The 18,013-nt window shown below is 36.5% G+C and overlaps 2 protein-coding genes across 2 annotated transcripts in view; one reads left to right on the forward strand and one right to left on the reverse strand.

Annotated features, from left to right (window-relative positions):
- The window catches only part of LOC136872062 (dimethyladenosine transferase), a 56,239-nt gene extending 40,514 nt beyond the window's left edge, over window positions 1-15,725 (reverse strand). The window contains exons 1-3 of the mRNA XM_067145919.2: window positions 15,573-15,725; window positions 13,121-13,307; window positions 12,735-13,038 (exon numbers count right to left, since the gene is read on the reverse strand). Coding sequence (XP_067002020.1) covers window positions 12,735-13,038; window positions 13,121-13,307; window positions 15,573-15,630 — 549 coding nt within the window. The 5' untranslated portion in view covers window positions 15,631-15,725. The remainder of the gene's footprint in view (window positions 1-12,734; window positions 13,039-13,120; window positions 13,308-15,572) is intronic.
- Window positions 15,726-15,890: 165 nt separating this feature from the next.
- The window catches only part of LOC136872063 (protein C1orf43 homolog), a 47,344-nt gene continuing 45,221 nt past the window's right edge, over window positions 15,891-18,013 (forward strand). Inside the window, exon 1 of the mRNA XM_067145920.2 lies at window positions 15,891-16,301. Coding sequence (XP_067002021.1) covers window positions 16,143-16,301 — 159 coding nt within the window. The 5' untranslated portion in view covers window positions 15,891-16,142. The remainder of the gene's footprint in view (window positions 16,302-18,013) is intronic.

Consider the following 18,013-nt stretch of genomic DNA (forward strand, 5'->3'; position numbering starts at 1 on the left):
GCTGGTGATTTTACAATTGAACAAGCCTAAAGAGCTTAAATGTATTTAACTTACAAAATGTTTACATAGCCTTTCTGGCTGAGGTAAGCCCCCTGGCTGCTTCGTGAGAATTCTGGAAGGTATGTGTCATAGCTGGGTAGTGGGGCTGGTTCGAACTGTGTGTTTATGTTGTGGTCTGTATGTCTTAATCTATGAGTGATAGGCATCCAAGAATTACTGCTGTGTTACTGCACATACAAATTTTTCATACTTTCACAGTCAAGTGTCACAAGACTTTCTTTTTTTACAAGCTGCTTTACGCTGCCCCGACACAGTTATGTCTTATGGCGACAATGGGATAGGAAAGGGCTAGGAGTGAGAAGGAAGTGGCCGTGGCCTTAATTAAGGTACAGCCCCAGCATTTGCCTGGTGTGAAAATGGGAAACCACGGAAAACCATCCTCAGGGTTGCCGACAGTGGGGTTCGGACCCACTATCTCCCGGATGCAAGCTCACAGCTGCACGGCCAACTCGCCCGGTACAGTGGGGTTCAAACCCACTATTTCCCGAATAAAAGCTCACAGCTATGCACCTCTAACCGCACAGCCAACTCGCGACAGACGGGACATTATTATGATTATTATTACCCAGCCCCTTGGTGTCTGCCTCTTACCTGAAAGTGCATAGTTTGAATTCCTGCCAGTCTACTAGAGATTTCAAATTCTGGAGTGAGGGTTGGAACTGGACATGCATCCTCGTGAAGCCAGCTGAGGAGCTGGCTAATACAAGAGGCAGAGGATCCGGTAATGAAAGCCAAGCAATGCAACGGGAGATGAAGTAATGCTGACCACATTGTAATCCAATATTCACTGACCATCTGACTCAACAGTAGTCTTCTTGGTAAGATCCGTGATTGGATCTTCATTATCTCTCAATACTTTTCCGAAAATCTAGTGTAACTTACATTGCACAAAAGGTGGAAATAATTTATACTTAATTTATCTTAGAGGTGAAGCTTCCACGGTGTGTAGAATTATTTAGTTTATTTTCCGGGTTGAACCGTGTTGTTGTTTTCTGTTCATTACGTACAGTTTACCGACGTTTCAAATACATTGCAGTATTCTTTGTCAAGGCGACTGAAACACCCCTACTCGATCTGAGGTAATCAGTCTCCCAGGCAGCAATCACACTACAAAGAGTGGTTCCTGACCTTGGTCTATATATCCTAGCCTTTCTGGCTGAGGTAATCCCCCTGGCTGTCTCGTGAGAATTCTGGAAAGTATGTGTCATAGCTGGGTAGTGGGGCTGGTTCGACCGGTGTGTTTATGTTGTGGTCTGTATGTCTTAATCTATGTGTGATAGGCATCCAAAAATTACTGATTTTATATCCTTCTTCTAAATTCATATTGTTCGGATGTTTCCTGATTTCGATAGCCTCGCAGATTTTCCTTTCCAGATTCCAAGAGATAGCTGCAAGAATCTTAGTCTTGTCAAATGATAATCCGTGTCTTGTTTCGTAGGAATGCTTGGCTACTGCTGAAATATCTGTGTTTTGATTCTTGGTGTGACGGATGTGTTCTTTTAGGCGGGTGGAGATCATTAAGAGATCAGACGTTTTGTTTCACCAACACAGCACTTTCCGCAGCTACATTCAATGCGGTATACTCCAGGAGCCTGTAGTTCTATTGTGTCTTTTACTGGTAGTAGATAATGGGCTAGCTTTCGGTGTGGTTTATAGATGGTTTTTATGTCGTATTTGTCCAGTATCTTGCCAATCCTGTCTGTAATGTTTTTAATGTATCGCTGTTTTCTGGCGGGTCAGTTCTTGTTTCCTGTTGTTTTCTCCTACGGCGGCCTATTATTTATTTTCTTTGAATCACACCAACACAGATAGGTCATATGGCAACAATGGGATAGGAAGGGGCTAGGGGTGGGAAGGAAGCGACCTTGGCCTTAATTAAGGTACAGCTCCAGCATTTACCTAGTGTGAAAATGGGAAACCACGGAAAACCATATTCTGGGCTGCCAACAGTGGAGTTTGAACCCACTATCTCCTGAAGGCAAACTTACAGCTGCGCGTCCCTAACCGCATGACCAACTTGCTTGGTGACAAGGAAGAAGGTGTCATCAAAGAGATCAGAACAGAACAGCAATGTTTATATTCGTGATGAAAACGAGAGGACAACTTAGAAGATTTTGATAACAATTATGATGAAAAGATTTCTCATCGTCAATAAACAGTCAGCTTACACTCAGACCGTCTTACTAATAAAAAGTCCTTATACAGTTGTTTAACACTTGTACGGTTATACAGTGAATAAACCCTGTATAAGCGTTGTATATTTTTCTTACTAATAAACGTGGTATACGCATTGTATTACTATACAGCATGTATACACTTGTTCCAAGTCGTAGGAATCTCTTCCTGCAGTTCATTGACGTATTTCACACATTCACCGCCTTTATGATCGCTTCTGCTGGTTGTCACTGTTGTTTATAAGTTTCATTTCCGTATTGATGGATATTACTTTACATAAAAACAATATATATACAATTCTCCACCTTATCAATACGAATTTATTTTACATTACAAATATTCAAGACTAGTTTCGACCCCTATGGGGTCATCCTCAGTTGACATGCATTGTAAATTGTTCATAAAAACATCACGTATAGTGGTAAAAGTTTGGTATGTCTAGTACATGACTAGTGTGCATTGTTCATAAAGACACATATTACCTTACTGCTATTACTATCCAATTTTAAGTTATATAGTATGGAACACAGATATATTTGTGTAACTCAACAGTGACAAGTTCAAATATTTACAGAAATGGCTGTTGATTAGTCACATGATATTACAGAACACAGGCTTGAACATTTTTGATTTAAGTATCAGTGCAACATCTTGCTTTTATACATACTAGAAGCTAAATTCATTTTGTAAAGTCATTATATTCTGATTGAAACTTAGTGCGAGGTTAAAATTGAATAAAAGTATATTCTAATGTGAACATTAAAATATTGTTAAAATGGGCATATAATCAAAAACAGTGATATGTATGCCACACATGTCTAGTATAAAAATGCATTTATAATCATGGACAACAGACATACTAATGAAAACATAATCCTAGAACAACTAAATAAAATAGATCCCCACATTAAATTTACCATGGACACTGAACACAACAACACCATAAACTACTTAGATATATCCATAACCAGACATAACAACCACCTAACATACAATATATATAGGAAACCTACCCATACATCAAATACAATAAAGATAGACTCCACCCACCCACATGCCCATAAAAGAGCTGCATACTATAGTATGATTCATAGAGCATACAACATTCCACTTTCAAAAGAAAATCTAAATAAAGAACTAAACACAATCCATGAAATAGCAAAACAAAATGGATACAAAAGAGAAATGATAAACCGGATCATCAATAAAGTCAAAAACCAACCTAAAACCAAGCTAACCAGAATCACTAAAAATAAAAAAGAATATGCACTGTTTACTTATAACAATAACCATATACATCCCATAACAAACATCTTCAAAAAACAAGGCCTAAAAATAGCATACAAAACGGCACGCAACAATACCAACATACTATACAATTCCAAATTAGTTAATAACACAAACAAATACAACCATTCAGGAGTCTATCGCCTAAAATGTAACGACTGCCAAGCCAGCTATATAGGACTTACCGGTAGAAGTTTTTTAATACGATATAATGAACATGTAAACGCCGTCAAACACAGGCATTTTTCAGCTATGGGTCAGCATATTGACGATCAAAAACATAATTTCACAGACATTAATAACGACATGCAAATCCTTAACATGAATCCAAAAAGTCCCTTACTCAGTATAATAGAAGAATTTTACATAAATTTAGACAAATATGTGAATCCAAACTCCAACCTAAATGAAAGTATAGACAGAAACAACATCCTTTTTCATGCAGCAATTCCCTTATTAAAAGATTTCTATATCAAAAGGATAAACAAGCAAAAATCGATATGTTCAAATCAACCGCCTCAAAACCCTCTCCCCTCCAACCCCACTCCTATTACTAACACTCCACCTATCCCCCCAAACCTCCCCTCTACCGCCGCTAACTACAATCTCAGAGCTACGCGCACCAGATCCCAACAGGCAGCTACTAAGAACGCACGGCTCCAGCACTTTACGTAAGTAAACGACATACGTTTCACTACCACACTTTCTATCCACAACATTATCACACTTTTATTTCTATTTCCAGACACTCCACCTTGGTTTCTCATTACATACAAGCTTCCAGAACTAACCAACGTGCACCAAGACGCAAAACTTTCATCATATTTGACTAATGCCACCAATCTTAAACATCGCGTCTACGGAAGAAAACATGCTCCATTAACATTTTTAATAACTTTAACATCTGTAGCTGCCAATAGATCTTCAGATAAACAACAGCATTACCTAATTTGCAGTGGATCATTATAATACTAATTACCTATACATCTTATATTTTTATGGATCCACTTTGTTGGAACAATATATGTACAAATCCATTTATTCCAAATCAGTGTATATGCTGTACTGCACACTAACAGCATCAATGTAATGAGTTTTTATACTAGACATGTGTGGCATACATATCACTGTTTTTGATTATATGCCCATTTTAACAATATTTTAATGTTCACATTAGAATATACTTTTATTCAATTTTAACCTCGCACTAAGTTTCAATCAGAATGTAATGACTTTACAAAATGAATTTAGCTTCTAGTATGTATAAAAGCAAGATGTTGCACTGATACTTAAATCAAAAATGTTCAAGCCTGTGTTCTGTAATATCATGTGACTAATCAACAGCCATTTCTGTAAATATTTGAACTTGTCACTGTTGAGTTACACAAATATATCTGTGTTCCATACTATATAACTTAAAATTGGATAGTAATAGCAGTAAGGTAATATGTGTCTTTATGAACAATGCACACTAGTCATGTACTAGACATACCAAACTTTTACCACTATACGTGATGTTTTTATGAACAATTTACAATGCATGTCAACTGAGGATGACCCCATAGGGGTCGAAACTAGTCTTGAATATTTGTAATGTAAAATAAATTCGTATTGATAAGGTGGAGAATTGTATATATATTGTTTTTATGTAAAGTAATATCCATCAATACGGAAATGAAACTTATAAACAACAGTGGAAAAGCCAACCAGGCAAGAAGAATAGCACACAGATATCAAAATCTGAAGATTAAGATCACAAATATTGTCAAAAACATCACTTTCTTAAAACAATGCCTACTTAATAATCTAACTCCTAAATTTCTTAAGAAATATAATAATAAACATAGAAGCACATATCAAACCCAAAACACCCAAAACAAAACCAATCGAATATGGCTGAAAGAAGAAATTAAATTCATGTATAGGAAAAAACAACACCTAAACACACAAATGTATGAAGCGCACCTTAAAGCCTCACATGAGCTACCACACACATACTGGAGCAATTTCCAACAAATAACTAACGAAAAGATAAAAAACATAGCCATACAAAAGCAGAATACCTTAAACAAGAAACTTAACGCACTCAAGACATCACTAAACCAAACCAACCATACACAACATAGACAACATATTACTGTTTCTACTGATAACAACCAACATATTTTCCATCCCCCACTCCAAAACCTAACTAACACAACATTCAATGAAAAAGAAACAATTATACTGAGCAAGGGACCAAAACATAACTGGAAAAACAATTCAGTATTTGAAAACATAGCCACCATTATTACTGAAACAGAAGATGCTCTAAATAAAATACCTCAAGAAAAACAAAATGAAATTAGATATGAAATCAAAAAAACACTACCACAATATGTTGATAAGATCACTCAAAAACCTCAGAATCAAGATATCACAAACCAAACACAAATTAAGGTACTCAAAAATAAAATACAGCAAAATAACCTAATAGTAACAAAGGCAGATAAAGGAAACACTACAGTTATTATGGATAAAGAGGAATATATAACAAAAACAAAAACCTGCTTTCAAGATGAAACCTTTCAAATTAAGACTAAAGATCCCACTAACAGTATCCAGAAAAACTTAAAAATTCTCCTAAAAAACACCAATTTTCTTATGAACGAACAGGAAACTGCAAAATTAACCACCATGAATCCAGGGATACCTACAGCTAAAGCTTATCCCAAGATCCACAAAAACAACATTCCTATGAGACCCATAATAAATTATAGACCAAGCCCTATTTATAAATTATCCAAATACATACAAAAATTCCTCAAAAAACATTATGTTTTTCAAGCAAACAAAACCATAAAAAACTCAATAGATTTCTGCAACATTACTAAGAATATTAGAATAGAACATTTTTACAAGCTAGCTACATATGATATAACAAACATGTATCCTAATATACCCACACAAAAAACTATCACTATCATAGAATCCAACCTTTATAACCACAGTAAGCTAAGCAAATTGGAAATAGATGAATTTATTAAACTTCTACAATTTGCTATCAATAACAACTATTTCAAGTTCCATGACACTATTTATCAACAAAAAGGACTACCCATGGGATCACCAATATCAGGCATAATAGCTGATATATATATGGATCACTTAGAACATCAAGAAATTAAAAAAATAGAAAATATAATCTATTGGTGCAGGTTTGTCGATGATGCATTTATAATCATGGACAACAGACATACTAATGAAAACATAATCCTAGAACAACTAAATAAAATAGATCCCCACATTAAATTTACCATGGACACTGAACACAACAACACCATAAACTACTTAGATATATCCATAACCAGACATAACAACCACCTAACATACAATATATATAGGAAACCTACCCATACATCAAATACAATAAAGATAGACTCCACCCACCCACATGCCCATAAAAGAGCTGCATACTATAGTATGATTCATAGAGCATACAACATTCCACTTTCAAAAGAAAATCTAAATAAAGAACTAAACACAATCCATGAAATAGCAAAACAAAATGGATACAAAAGAGAAATGATAAACCGGATCATCAATAAAGTCAAAAACCAACCTAAAACCAAGCTAACCAGAATCACTAAAAATAAAAAAGAATATGCACTGTTTACTTATAACAATAACCATATACATCCCATAACAAACATCTTCAAAAAACAAGGCCTAAAAATAGCATACAAAACGGCACGCAACAATACCAACATACTATACAATTCCAAATTAGTTAATAACACAAACAAATACAACCATTCAGGAGTCTATCGCCTAAAATGTAACGACTGCCAAGCCAGCTATATAGGACTTACCGGTAGAAGTTTTTTAATACGATATAATGAACATGTAAACGCCGTCAAACACAGGCATTTTTCAGCTATGGGTCAGCATATTGACGATCAAAAACATAATTTCACAGACATTAATAACGACATGCAAATCCTTAACATGAATCCAAAAAGTCCCTTACTCAGTATAATAGAAGAATTTTACATAAATTTAGACAAATATGTGAATCCAAACTCCAACCTAAATGAAAGTATAGACAGAAACAACATCCTTTTTCATGCAGCAATTCCCTTATTAAAAGATTTCTATATCAAAAGGATAAACAAGCAAAAATCGATATGTTCAAATCAACCGCCTCAAAACCCTCTCCCCTCCAACCCCACTCCTATTACTAACACTCCACCTATCCCCCCAAACCTCCCCTCTACCGCCGCTAACTACAATCTCAGAGCTACGCGCACCAGATCCCAACAGGCAGCTACTAAGAACGCACGGCTCCAGCACTTTACGTAAGTAAACGACATACGTTTCACTACCACACTTTCTATCCACAACATTATCACACTTTTATTTCTATTTCCAGACACTCCACCTTGGTTTCTCATTACATACAAGCTTCTAGAACTAACCAACGTGCACCAAGACGCAAAACTTTCATCATATTTGACTAATGCCACCAATCTTAAACATCGCGTCTACGGAAGAAAACATGCTCCATTAACATTTTTAATAACTTTAACATCTGTAGCTGCCAATAGATCTTCAGATAAACAACAGCATTACCTAATTTGCAGTGGATCATTATAATACTAATTACCTATACATCTTATATTTTTATGGATCCACTTTGTTGGAACAATATATGTACAAATCCATTTATTCCAAATCAGTGTATATGCTGTACTGCACACTAACAGCATCAATGTAATGAGTTTTTATACTAGACATGTGTGGCATACATATCACTGTTTTTGATTATATGCCCATTTTAACAATATTTTAATGTTCACATTAGAATATACTTTTATTCAATTTTAACCTCGCACTAAGTTTCAATCAGAATGTAATGACTTTACAAAATGAATTTAGCTTCTAGTATGTATAAAAGCAAGATGTTGCACTGATACTTAAATCAAAAATGTTCAAGCCTGTGTTCTGTAATATCATGTGACTAATCAACAGCCATTTCTGTAAATATTTGAACTTGTCACTGTTGAGTTACACAAATATATCTGTGTTCCATACTATATAACTTAAAATTGGATAGTAATAGCAGTAAGGTAATATGTGTCTTTATGAACAATGCACACTAGTCATGTACTAGACATACCAAACTTTTACCACTATACGTGATGTTTTTATGAACAATTTACAATGCATGTCAACTGAGGATGACCCCATAGGGGTCGAAACTAGTCTTGAATATTTGTAATGTAAAATAAATTCGTATTGATAAGGTGGAGAATTGTATATATATTGTTTTTATGTAAAATCTGCTGGTTGTCTACGAGCAAAACTTTCCAGAAAGTCGTGCAGTAGCAGGGCATATCGAAAAGGCAGTGGCAACACTAAGTGAGACAGCTGGAAACTGGCTTATATTGATATCAACATTTCTTCAGCTTGTTGTGTAATGAACACCACAAAAGAAATGGTAAAGCTTAAGAAATGATCAAGAGCTCCTAACTGGGATAGTACGAAAAACTTAAGCAATTGTAATTGAATCGGCGAGTTGAAAAGGGTACACATTCCAAAATCCTTACTTTTCAGGAGAAAGGAAAAACTGTTTTGTAGCTAAAAGAAAGGTTTGATCAAAAAAGTTTCTATTAGGCATTTATACATCATATATCTGCGTATTCAACTACAAAGTACGGAAATCATATTACGTACAGTTTTCAAGTTATACCATTTTTAAGTCAAGGAATATGTCCCTTTTTATACTCAAATTTGAGAAAGATCTTTGTAGAGGCAGATAATGTATAATAAACTCACAATTTCAAAAGTCTATTAAGCAGTAACACATTATTACACAAAAGTACGCCCAACCATAATTTCTTTTATAGTTATTCATTGTCATTCCGTCTCTTTAAAGTGTTTTATTTTATGAAGATGTCTAGCCTCCATAACCTCTGAATGGTGTATGTCTTCTATGTTTAAAATATCGTGAAGATCATCAACGTTATCTTCCATTCTTTCAATGTGTGTTCAATGTTAAATGGATAAGTCAAACATTTCACTACGATTATATTACTGCAGACAGTAAATACCATGAAAATAAACTGCTCACTCGTTTCTTTTTCCGCTACTCGCTGCTATACAACGCTTATACAAGAATCCTGGTCTGTATAAGCAATTCAATGAATAAGTATAACAGATGCATACACAGGAGGCTTATACACGGTTTATTAGAAATTAATTTCACATAAACGGTGTATAAATCTTGTATAAAAGTTATACACCGTTTATCAGTAAGACGGAGAATATCAACCATCTCCAAAGACGCAAATATCTGATGATCCAAAATTAACCATACCATTATCCTGAGGGAATACATATCCTAAATACTTGACATGATCTACTTGTTCCAGTTTTGTATTCTTAACCTGACATTCAATTCTCTTACGGGTAGGTTTCTTTGTTATTGACATATCTTTAATCCTCAATTTTGAAGTTCCAAGATATTATACCGCAGGCTACCAGCACTGTCTGCCATTAAGACCAAGTGGTCAGCATAAGCCAAACTGCTTATTAAATTTCCACCAAACTGAATTCCTCCCTGCTACTTTATGTTCTTTAGCAGATGATCCTTGTAACTTAAGTACAACAAGGGTGAAAGTTTACAGCCTTACTCTTACAGTAGACCAACTGTCAACATAAATGCCTTTGATTGCATTTAATAAACTACCCTTAATCCCATTCCCTCAGAACAGCTAACAACATTTACCTCGGTACTGGTACTCTGTCATATGCCTTCTTGAGATCTACACAATATAACTGTCTCTGAAAGCACTCTGGTTTTCATCCAATTTACTCTTAGCCATTGATCGCACCCTCCCTTCCCAAATGCCAGTGAACACCTTGCCTAATATACTGATCAATGAAATACCTCGATAGTTGTTGCAATCCTTGCCCTTCCCTTTTCCTACAGATAAGTGCAATTACTGCTTTTGTCCAATCATAAGGTACCTTACTAATCCATATTAATCTCATTACCTGGTGAAGCCATTTCATCCCTTCCTTCCCACTGTATTTTACCATTTCAGGTCTAATACCATCTATTCCTGCAGTTTTATGATAATGGAGTTTATTTACATTTAGTAATAGGAAGGAAGCGGCTGATGTGAAATTGGAAAACCATCTTCAGGGCTGCCGACAGTGGGGTTCAAACCCACTATCTCCCGAATACTGGATACTGGCTGCACTTAAGCGACTGCAGCTAACGAGCTCAGTGGGTATTGTTTAGATGCAGACTTATTTGGAGATGATATTTAACTCTAAACATTTTGTATTAAACACAATGGATTTTGTCACTTCCAGGATTTTGATTTTAAGTGATTTAAGTCTTTTGGCTTCATAGTTTGCCCGACTAGCTGAATAAATTGTTACAAGCTGGTGAGATGAAATTTTTGAAAAGTAGAATAAGAGTACAAAAATGGATAAGATACAAAATAGCAAAGTTAGAGAACTATTGCAAGTGGAACCATTGCAGGATAAGATGGAGGAATCAAGGCTTAGATGATATGGATACGTGAAGAGAATAGAGAAGAAGAGGATGGCCAGGAAGATGCACGAGATGAGAGGTGAAAACAGGAGACCAAGGGACAGATGGCTGAATAGAGTGGAGGAGCGGGTGAAGAAAAAAGGGGATGACTGAACCAGAATGGCAACAGAAAGATGTTTGTTGTTTGAGTCATCAGTCCATAGACTGGTTCAATGCAGCTCTCCATGCCACCCTATCCTGTGCTAACCTTTTCATTTCTACGTAACTACTGCATCCTACATCTGCTCTAATCTGCTGTCATATTCAAACCTTGGTCTACCCCTACTGTTCTTACCACCTACACTTCCTTCAAAGACCAACTGCACAAGTCCTGGGTGTCTTAAATGTGTCCTATCATTCTATCTCTTCTTCTTGTCAAATTTAGCCAAATCGATCTCCTCTCACCAATTTGATTCAGTATCTCTTCATTCGTGATTCGATCTATCCATCTCACCTTCAGTATTCTTCTGTAACACCACATTTCAAAAGCTTCTATTCTCTTTCTTTCTGAGCTAGTTATCGTCCATGTTTCACTTCCATACAATGTCACGCTCCACACGAAAGTCTTCAAAAACATCTTTCTAATTCCTATATCAATGTTTGAAGTGAGCAAATTTCTTTTCTTAAGAAAGCTCTTCCTTGCTTGTGCTAGTCTGCATTTTATGTCCTCCTTACTTCTGCCATCGTTTGTTATTTTACTACCCAAGTAACAATATTCATCTACAGAAAGATAGTGGGCAGAAAATGATGGAGAGGTTTATGTTCTAGAGAGTCTCAGCTCAGCCAGTGGATGTGCAAGATGATCATGATAAATGTGTTGCCCATCAGTGAATGCTCTTCTTCTGATCAAACCCAGACAATACTCCAACCGTATGGGTATCATTCATTCCTCTCAATCTTATCTTGGGCTCTGGCTACTACATAGCATGTCTCTGCAAGTATTTTTACAACTTTCAAACGCTATATAAACAGCATTAAATATTAATCCAGGCACATATGATTTTCACTGAGCCTCTGTGGCTCAGGTGGCAGCATGCCGGCCTCTCACCGCTGGGTTCCGTGGTTCAAATCCCGGTCATTCCATGTAAGATTTGTGTTGGACAAAGCGGAGGTGGAAGAGGTTTTTCTTCGGGTATTCTGGTTTTCCCTGTTATATTGCATTCCAGCAACACTCTCCAATATTTCATCTGTCAATCATTAATCATTGCCCCAAAGGAGTGCAACAGGCTAAGGCAGCCGGCACAATTTATATACTCGCGGCTAAAGAGGGCTTCATTCATTCCATTCCTGACCCGGTCGAATGACTGAAAACAGGCCGTGGATTCACATATGGTTTTCACTCTTGGACTGTACACTACCTCAGCTACCCGCATGCACAATTTGAACAGGATCAGAGAGTAACGCCTCAAAGACTTCCCTTATCAGCCACTAGCAACAAAAGAACATCGAGCAGCTGTCTTGCATGGGGGTCTATTGTATAGTTCTAGTAAAAATTTTCAGATAAAGATGAAGAAAGTAAGACGACAGTATTGTGGATTACATATATCACTGCATGGTAATCATGTGAGCTTTTACCTCATTACATGAAATTTCCCTTTAGGCAATCTAGATTAAAGTTATACCATACCTTCATAAGAATATCAACCCTAGCAAGCAGCTGAGTATTAATCGAAAGTCTACAATAAAGTTTATCACCCGGCTTTGCCACCAGTCTCTGTGCAAACTCACGTTGAAACATCAGAACTGCGCAACGGAAGAATGGTCTGTGCAGAAGAAGTTTAAAAACAAGCCTAGATGAAATCTGGTAAGGGATATTTGCAACACAGATATCAAAGAAAGGTAATTCTGTCTTCAGAACATCCCCAATCATAATCTGTAGTTTTGACTGAAATGATGTCCCTTGTACACGTTTCTGCAACTCAGCCACCAATCTGTAAAAGGAAAAAACATGAATTAAGAGGAATGAGTTGGAACCATTCAATAAAATATATTACCATTGAAGAGCTCACAAACCTTGGATCTATTTCACATGCCACTACTTTCTTGGCCTTCTCAAGAAGTTTAATTGTCATATTACCAGTACCAGGACCAATTTCCAGAACTACATCCGTTGGCCTCAGAGCTGACTTATCTACCATTGCCTGGATAATTAATGGATTCTTGAGAATATGTTGTCCAAAATCCTTATTGAAAAGTATGCCTGAAAAGTCAAGAAAGGTATATTAATTGTCAAAAATAATAAAACAAAATATTATTTCTCCAAGAAATAATATTCACTTATAACATTCCCAATTCATGTCAACGATCAACACTGTCACATTTAGTTGAGAATATTGACAAGGTTGATGAAGTGATACAGATTCATTAATGTTGTTGTTTGAGTCATCAGTCCACAGACTGGTTTGATGCAGCCCTCCATGCCACCCTATCCTGTGCTAAGACATATAAAGAGAGATAAGAACATTGAAAGGAACACATAAACACAATAACAAGTCAGTGTTTTTTAAAATTTTTGTTTTACAAGTTGCTTTACGTCGCACCGACACAGATACCGGTAGGTCTACATAAAATTAGTTTCATGGTCCGTATCGCACTTCAATGGATTCACAACTAAGTATTTATTTATTTTCCACCTAGTTGATACAATGATTGCCTAAGGCAATTTAATGGTTAAAAGTGGTACATGTTTCGTATATTATCAACATCTTCAGCCACATAACACTGTTTAGAAGAAAAATACATAAATTGACAAAGTAATGCGTTAGAGGAAGTGCCTGGTGTGAAAATAGGAAACCATGGAAAACCATCTTCAGGGCTGTCGACAGTGGGGTTTGAACCCACTATCTTCCGAATACTGGATACTGCACAGGTCAATATGGGAAGAGGAAGAAATAGAAAGAAAAAAAAAAAAACACGGTTACGGTACACAAGCCAGCTAACTCCAGTTCATCTCACCCTCCTCCGATAAGCTCATTTCTGTTCCCCAGCTTCATCAGAAAGAAAGGCTTCAACACCCATAGTGGGGCCATTTCGACAGATTTTCAGTTCTGATGTGGGCAGTTTAAGCTAAGAAAGCCAGGTAAACATAGGAAAAGAGAAGAGAGAATAGAAAATGTGATTCATTACCAAACATTACAGGCAAGCAAAATGTTGACAGAATTCCAACTACAGTGAACACCCTCTCAAATGATCTGCTCGGAACCAGACCATTGGTCAAATGTGAAATGGCCAATTAAACTGAAAATACTAAAATAACATGCCTATCCACCAATTTATAGGGCTATACTTTTATGTAAAATGCATTAAAAATATATTTTGAAACATATTAGGCTTACAAACTGACTCAAAATAGCAAAACGGAACAAGCCAATATAATGTCCACAATCACGGTGGGGTGACGGTCAGTGTAGCCACCGTGATCAGGGGAAACCACAAGTTATATAATTCACTAGGTCCGGCATTTAACCTGATGCCAGTTTAGGAGGCATCCACTGTGTCAGTTCCATTTACCTGGCTGGCTTCCCTCAAACTGGAATCACAGATCTCACTTTCAGCAGGCTAAAAAAAACACACACACACACACCTCTCGCATAATCATAATTTTTTCAGAACATTATACAACGTGGCCACAAACTTTAGGTCATGATAATTTTTGTTGAAGTATTAATAACCGTTAGTTATAATATTGTTGATCTTGGTAACCATGATAACCACGCACAGTGCACACTTATGTTGCGTGAGGGAGTATTAAACAAATATAGCTGATCAGAGATTAACGACATAGGTTTGGCTTTATGGAAAACCTCATACTTGTGACATGAAAAGTGTCATGAAGTACCAAGGGAGTTGATTATGCAGTTTAGGTCACGCAGCTGTGAGCCTGCATTTTGGAGATGGTGGGTTTGAAGACCACTGTTGGCAACCCTGAAACATCCAATAAGGAATATGCCACCTGGATGACAGCCCTAAATGCAGATCGATGGTGTTTAATTAACTTATAAACTAATAAGAATACCCTGAACGAAGAGTGTTCTAAGAGGTTAGACTTCAATCAATCAATCAATCAATCAATCAATCAATCAATCAATCAATCAATCAATCGTCACGTATGTATGCATGCTCAAATTGCACCGTTGGTCGAGGGGGGTAGCTTCTGTCAATTGACAGTTAAAAGTTACATTGGAGTACACTGTGTCCGTAGAATCTTGACTTTCTCAAGTCTACATTAAATGATCACTGTGGACGTCCGTTTCTCAATATTGTATTTGACACCTACATTTCGCTCACCAAGAAGAGGTACGAGATTTCCGCTCTTCACGTTATGTTTTTATCCTCAATAGCACAGGAAATCAACAGGGCCATTCTGTACAATACCATGAATAAATGCGTCATGATTTAGTTCACCCTAACCTACAAAAATCCACATGGTCACAATGATTCGAAAAAAGTCCAAATGATACAATACCTTGTTTAGCTATCAACTTATGCTGACGAGAAGTCTTTTCAGATTTAACTTTAGGCATGTTGAAAACTTAGAAGCCTTACAGTCATATACTTAATTATATACTTATTGCTTTTTATTGACAGCGACATATGTGTTTACATGGGCACCATTTTAGCAAAGAGATTCATGGAAGACATACTTGGAAGTAATGCCTTCATTTTTATTTTTTTTACTATTTTTGCAACACAAAGCAACACGAAAATAATCGGTTCTAGGCAAGGTCTGAGTATATGTTCTTTCGCAGATATTATTTGACATTATTCCAGAGCGAAGAAAAGAAGGGCGTGAGGCGTGATATTGTTATGTTTATTGTGTATTGCAGTTCTGCTGTTTGCTTATTAGATTTAATGAATGACTTTACTCCGTTGAACCGCTGAATATTTTAAATTAAACATATTATGTGATGATATTGTGTTTAGAATGAGCCAGCAAGTTTAAGTTTTTAATGCAGCGTATATGCATTTGATATAAAAACAGAACATGAAATGGAAATTTTTAGGTTAGGTTTAAGATAGTAAATCAACATTAACGATGGCTGAAGAACTTTCCGGGACTGCAATTGTGATTTGTATAGCATGTGGTGCTTTAACGATAGTGCTCTTGTTTATTTTCGCCAAAAGGCAAATTATGAGATTTGCTTTGCGATCAAGGCATGGTCCTCATGTACCAATTGGACACGACGCCAAGAAAGTTAGTGAACTTTTAAAAATTATGAACTTGTGTAGTCAACGGTAGCTATTGTAGAATTATTTTTCTTTGGTAAAACTCCGGAACGGTGGATGCCACTTGCAACCGGACTACTGACTACCGTACCCATCTCGTTCAATGGTGATATTAAGTGTGTGCACACACAACTGAACGTAGGCTAACACCTTTTGTTGAAAGAATGGTGATAAAATGATACACACACATGATTTAAATCTAATCATTTTTGCCTCACTTCACTCGGAATATGTGCACTGCAGTGCAGATCAGTGGTGATAATATATGCACACACCATATAAAGTCTAACCCGTTTATGCCTTGTTTCATTCGGCATGTTTACTAAAAGAAGGTCATTTGGACATTGCACATGAATCCACCATCATAGTTTTGATGACTGCAACGTTCAGCATTCATCACAACATTGAATTGGCACCCACTGTCCAAGATTTTTACCTTTTCTTTATTTGAATTAACTTGTTTTCATGGTTTAAACTTTATCATTCATACATGATTGCCTGGCAGATTGGGAGAGGGGCTTGGGGGATGAGCACTCGGAAGAAAATATTAGATTCAAACATTGTGTGATGATAGGGAGAAAATAAATGTGCGGAAATATCATGTATCAGGGCAATATTCCATCATGTGCAGTAGAGAATAAGGTCACCTGTAGCATGATGTAAGTATAATGGTGTGTCAGTGCGCATCCAGTCTACCGTAGTGACGTCACGCTGGTAGCAAAGCAGGGAAGGCGGTAACATTTCTCGCTCTGTGAAGAAAGCGCATCATTCAAAATGTATTCGTTTACAATCGAGAGACCACTAATATGTTACTACAGTCAGTTTATTATTTCATTCATATTCTAAGTATTTTACTCTAACATTTATATAATGAATGCCTTATACATAATCGTTATAGCTCTAGCAGTTTATAATGTTTGACATTTTCTTGGACGTTTCTCTCAGAGTATATTATCTAATTTTCTTCCTGTTTAACTGTATTAAGCGAATACAAGATTTTGTGCACGCTAAGGTTAAAATTACTTCTCGAAAAATTTTCACCTTTGGCGGTAATTGCTTCATGGTTCTCTCTGTTAGTTTGTCAAATATGTATGGTTCCCCACAAAGGTAGTTACCGTAAAGGTCATTCGATTCTTTCTCGAGTATATTTGTAACTTTCAGTAAATCGTAAGTGGGACTCATTAAATTTCCTCTTGAGACACATTGGAGCCAGTTTGTTTGTTTGTTTGTTTGTTTGTTTGTTTATGGCTGCCAAACAGTTGTACCTAAATAGGAATATTTTTTGCGAAACTTGTGAGCGATATAGCCAGCAACAATGTATTTCAAGCTTTCCTGATGAATTGTTTCCTTTGAAAGCATAACTTCAAAAGCTTTGAGCATATTTATTTGTCCTGGAGTCATCCACACTTTAACTAAGCCTCCAGCTATGACAATTTGACAAGTCTTGTGTGGTTGCAGTTTCTTATCGATGCAAAATCCATTCGATATATATATTTCATCAAATACCAGAACAGTTAAACGCTCCTGATGGCTTAATTCACGGGCCTTGGTTTTCATTAAAACAAGCAAATCGCACAGTATACCCTGTTCTACATTGAAACATGCTGCCCATGAGTTCAACATTGAAGAAGTCGGAAATGGGTAATGGGGGGCTCTTAGGCAACGGTATGCCTTTGGACT

The sequence above is a fragment of the Anabrus simplex genome, chromosome 4 (assembly GCF_040414725.1).
Source record: "Anabrus simplex isolate iqAnaSimp1 chromosome 4, ASM4041472v1, whole genome shotgun sequence".
NCBI classification, from domain to species: Eukaryota; Metazoa; Arthropoda; class Insecta; order Orthoptera; family Tettigoniidae; genus Anabrus; species Anabrus simplex.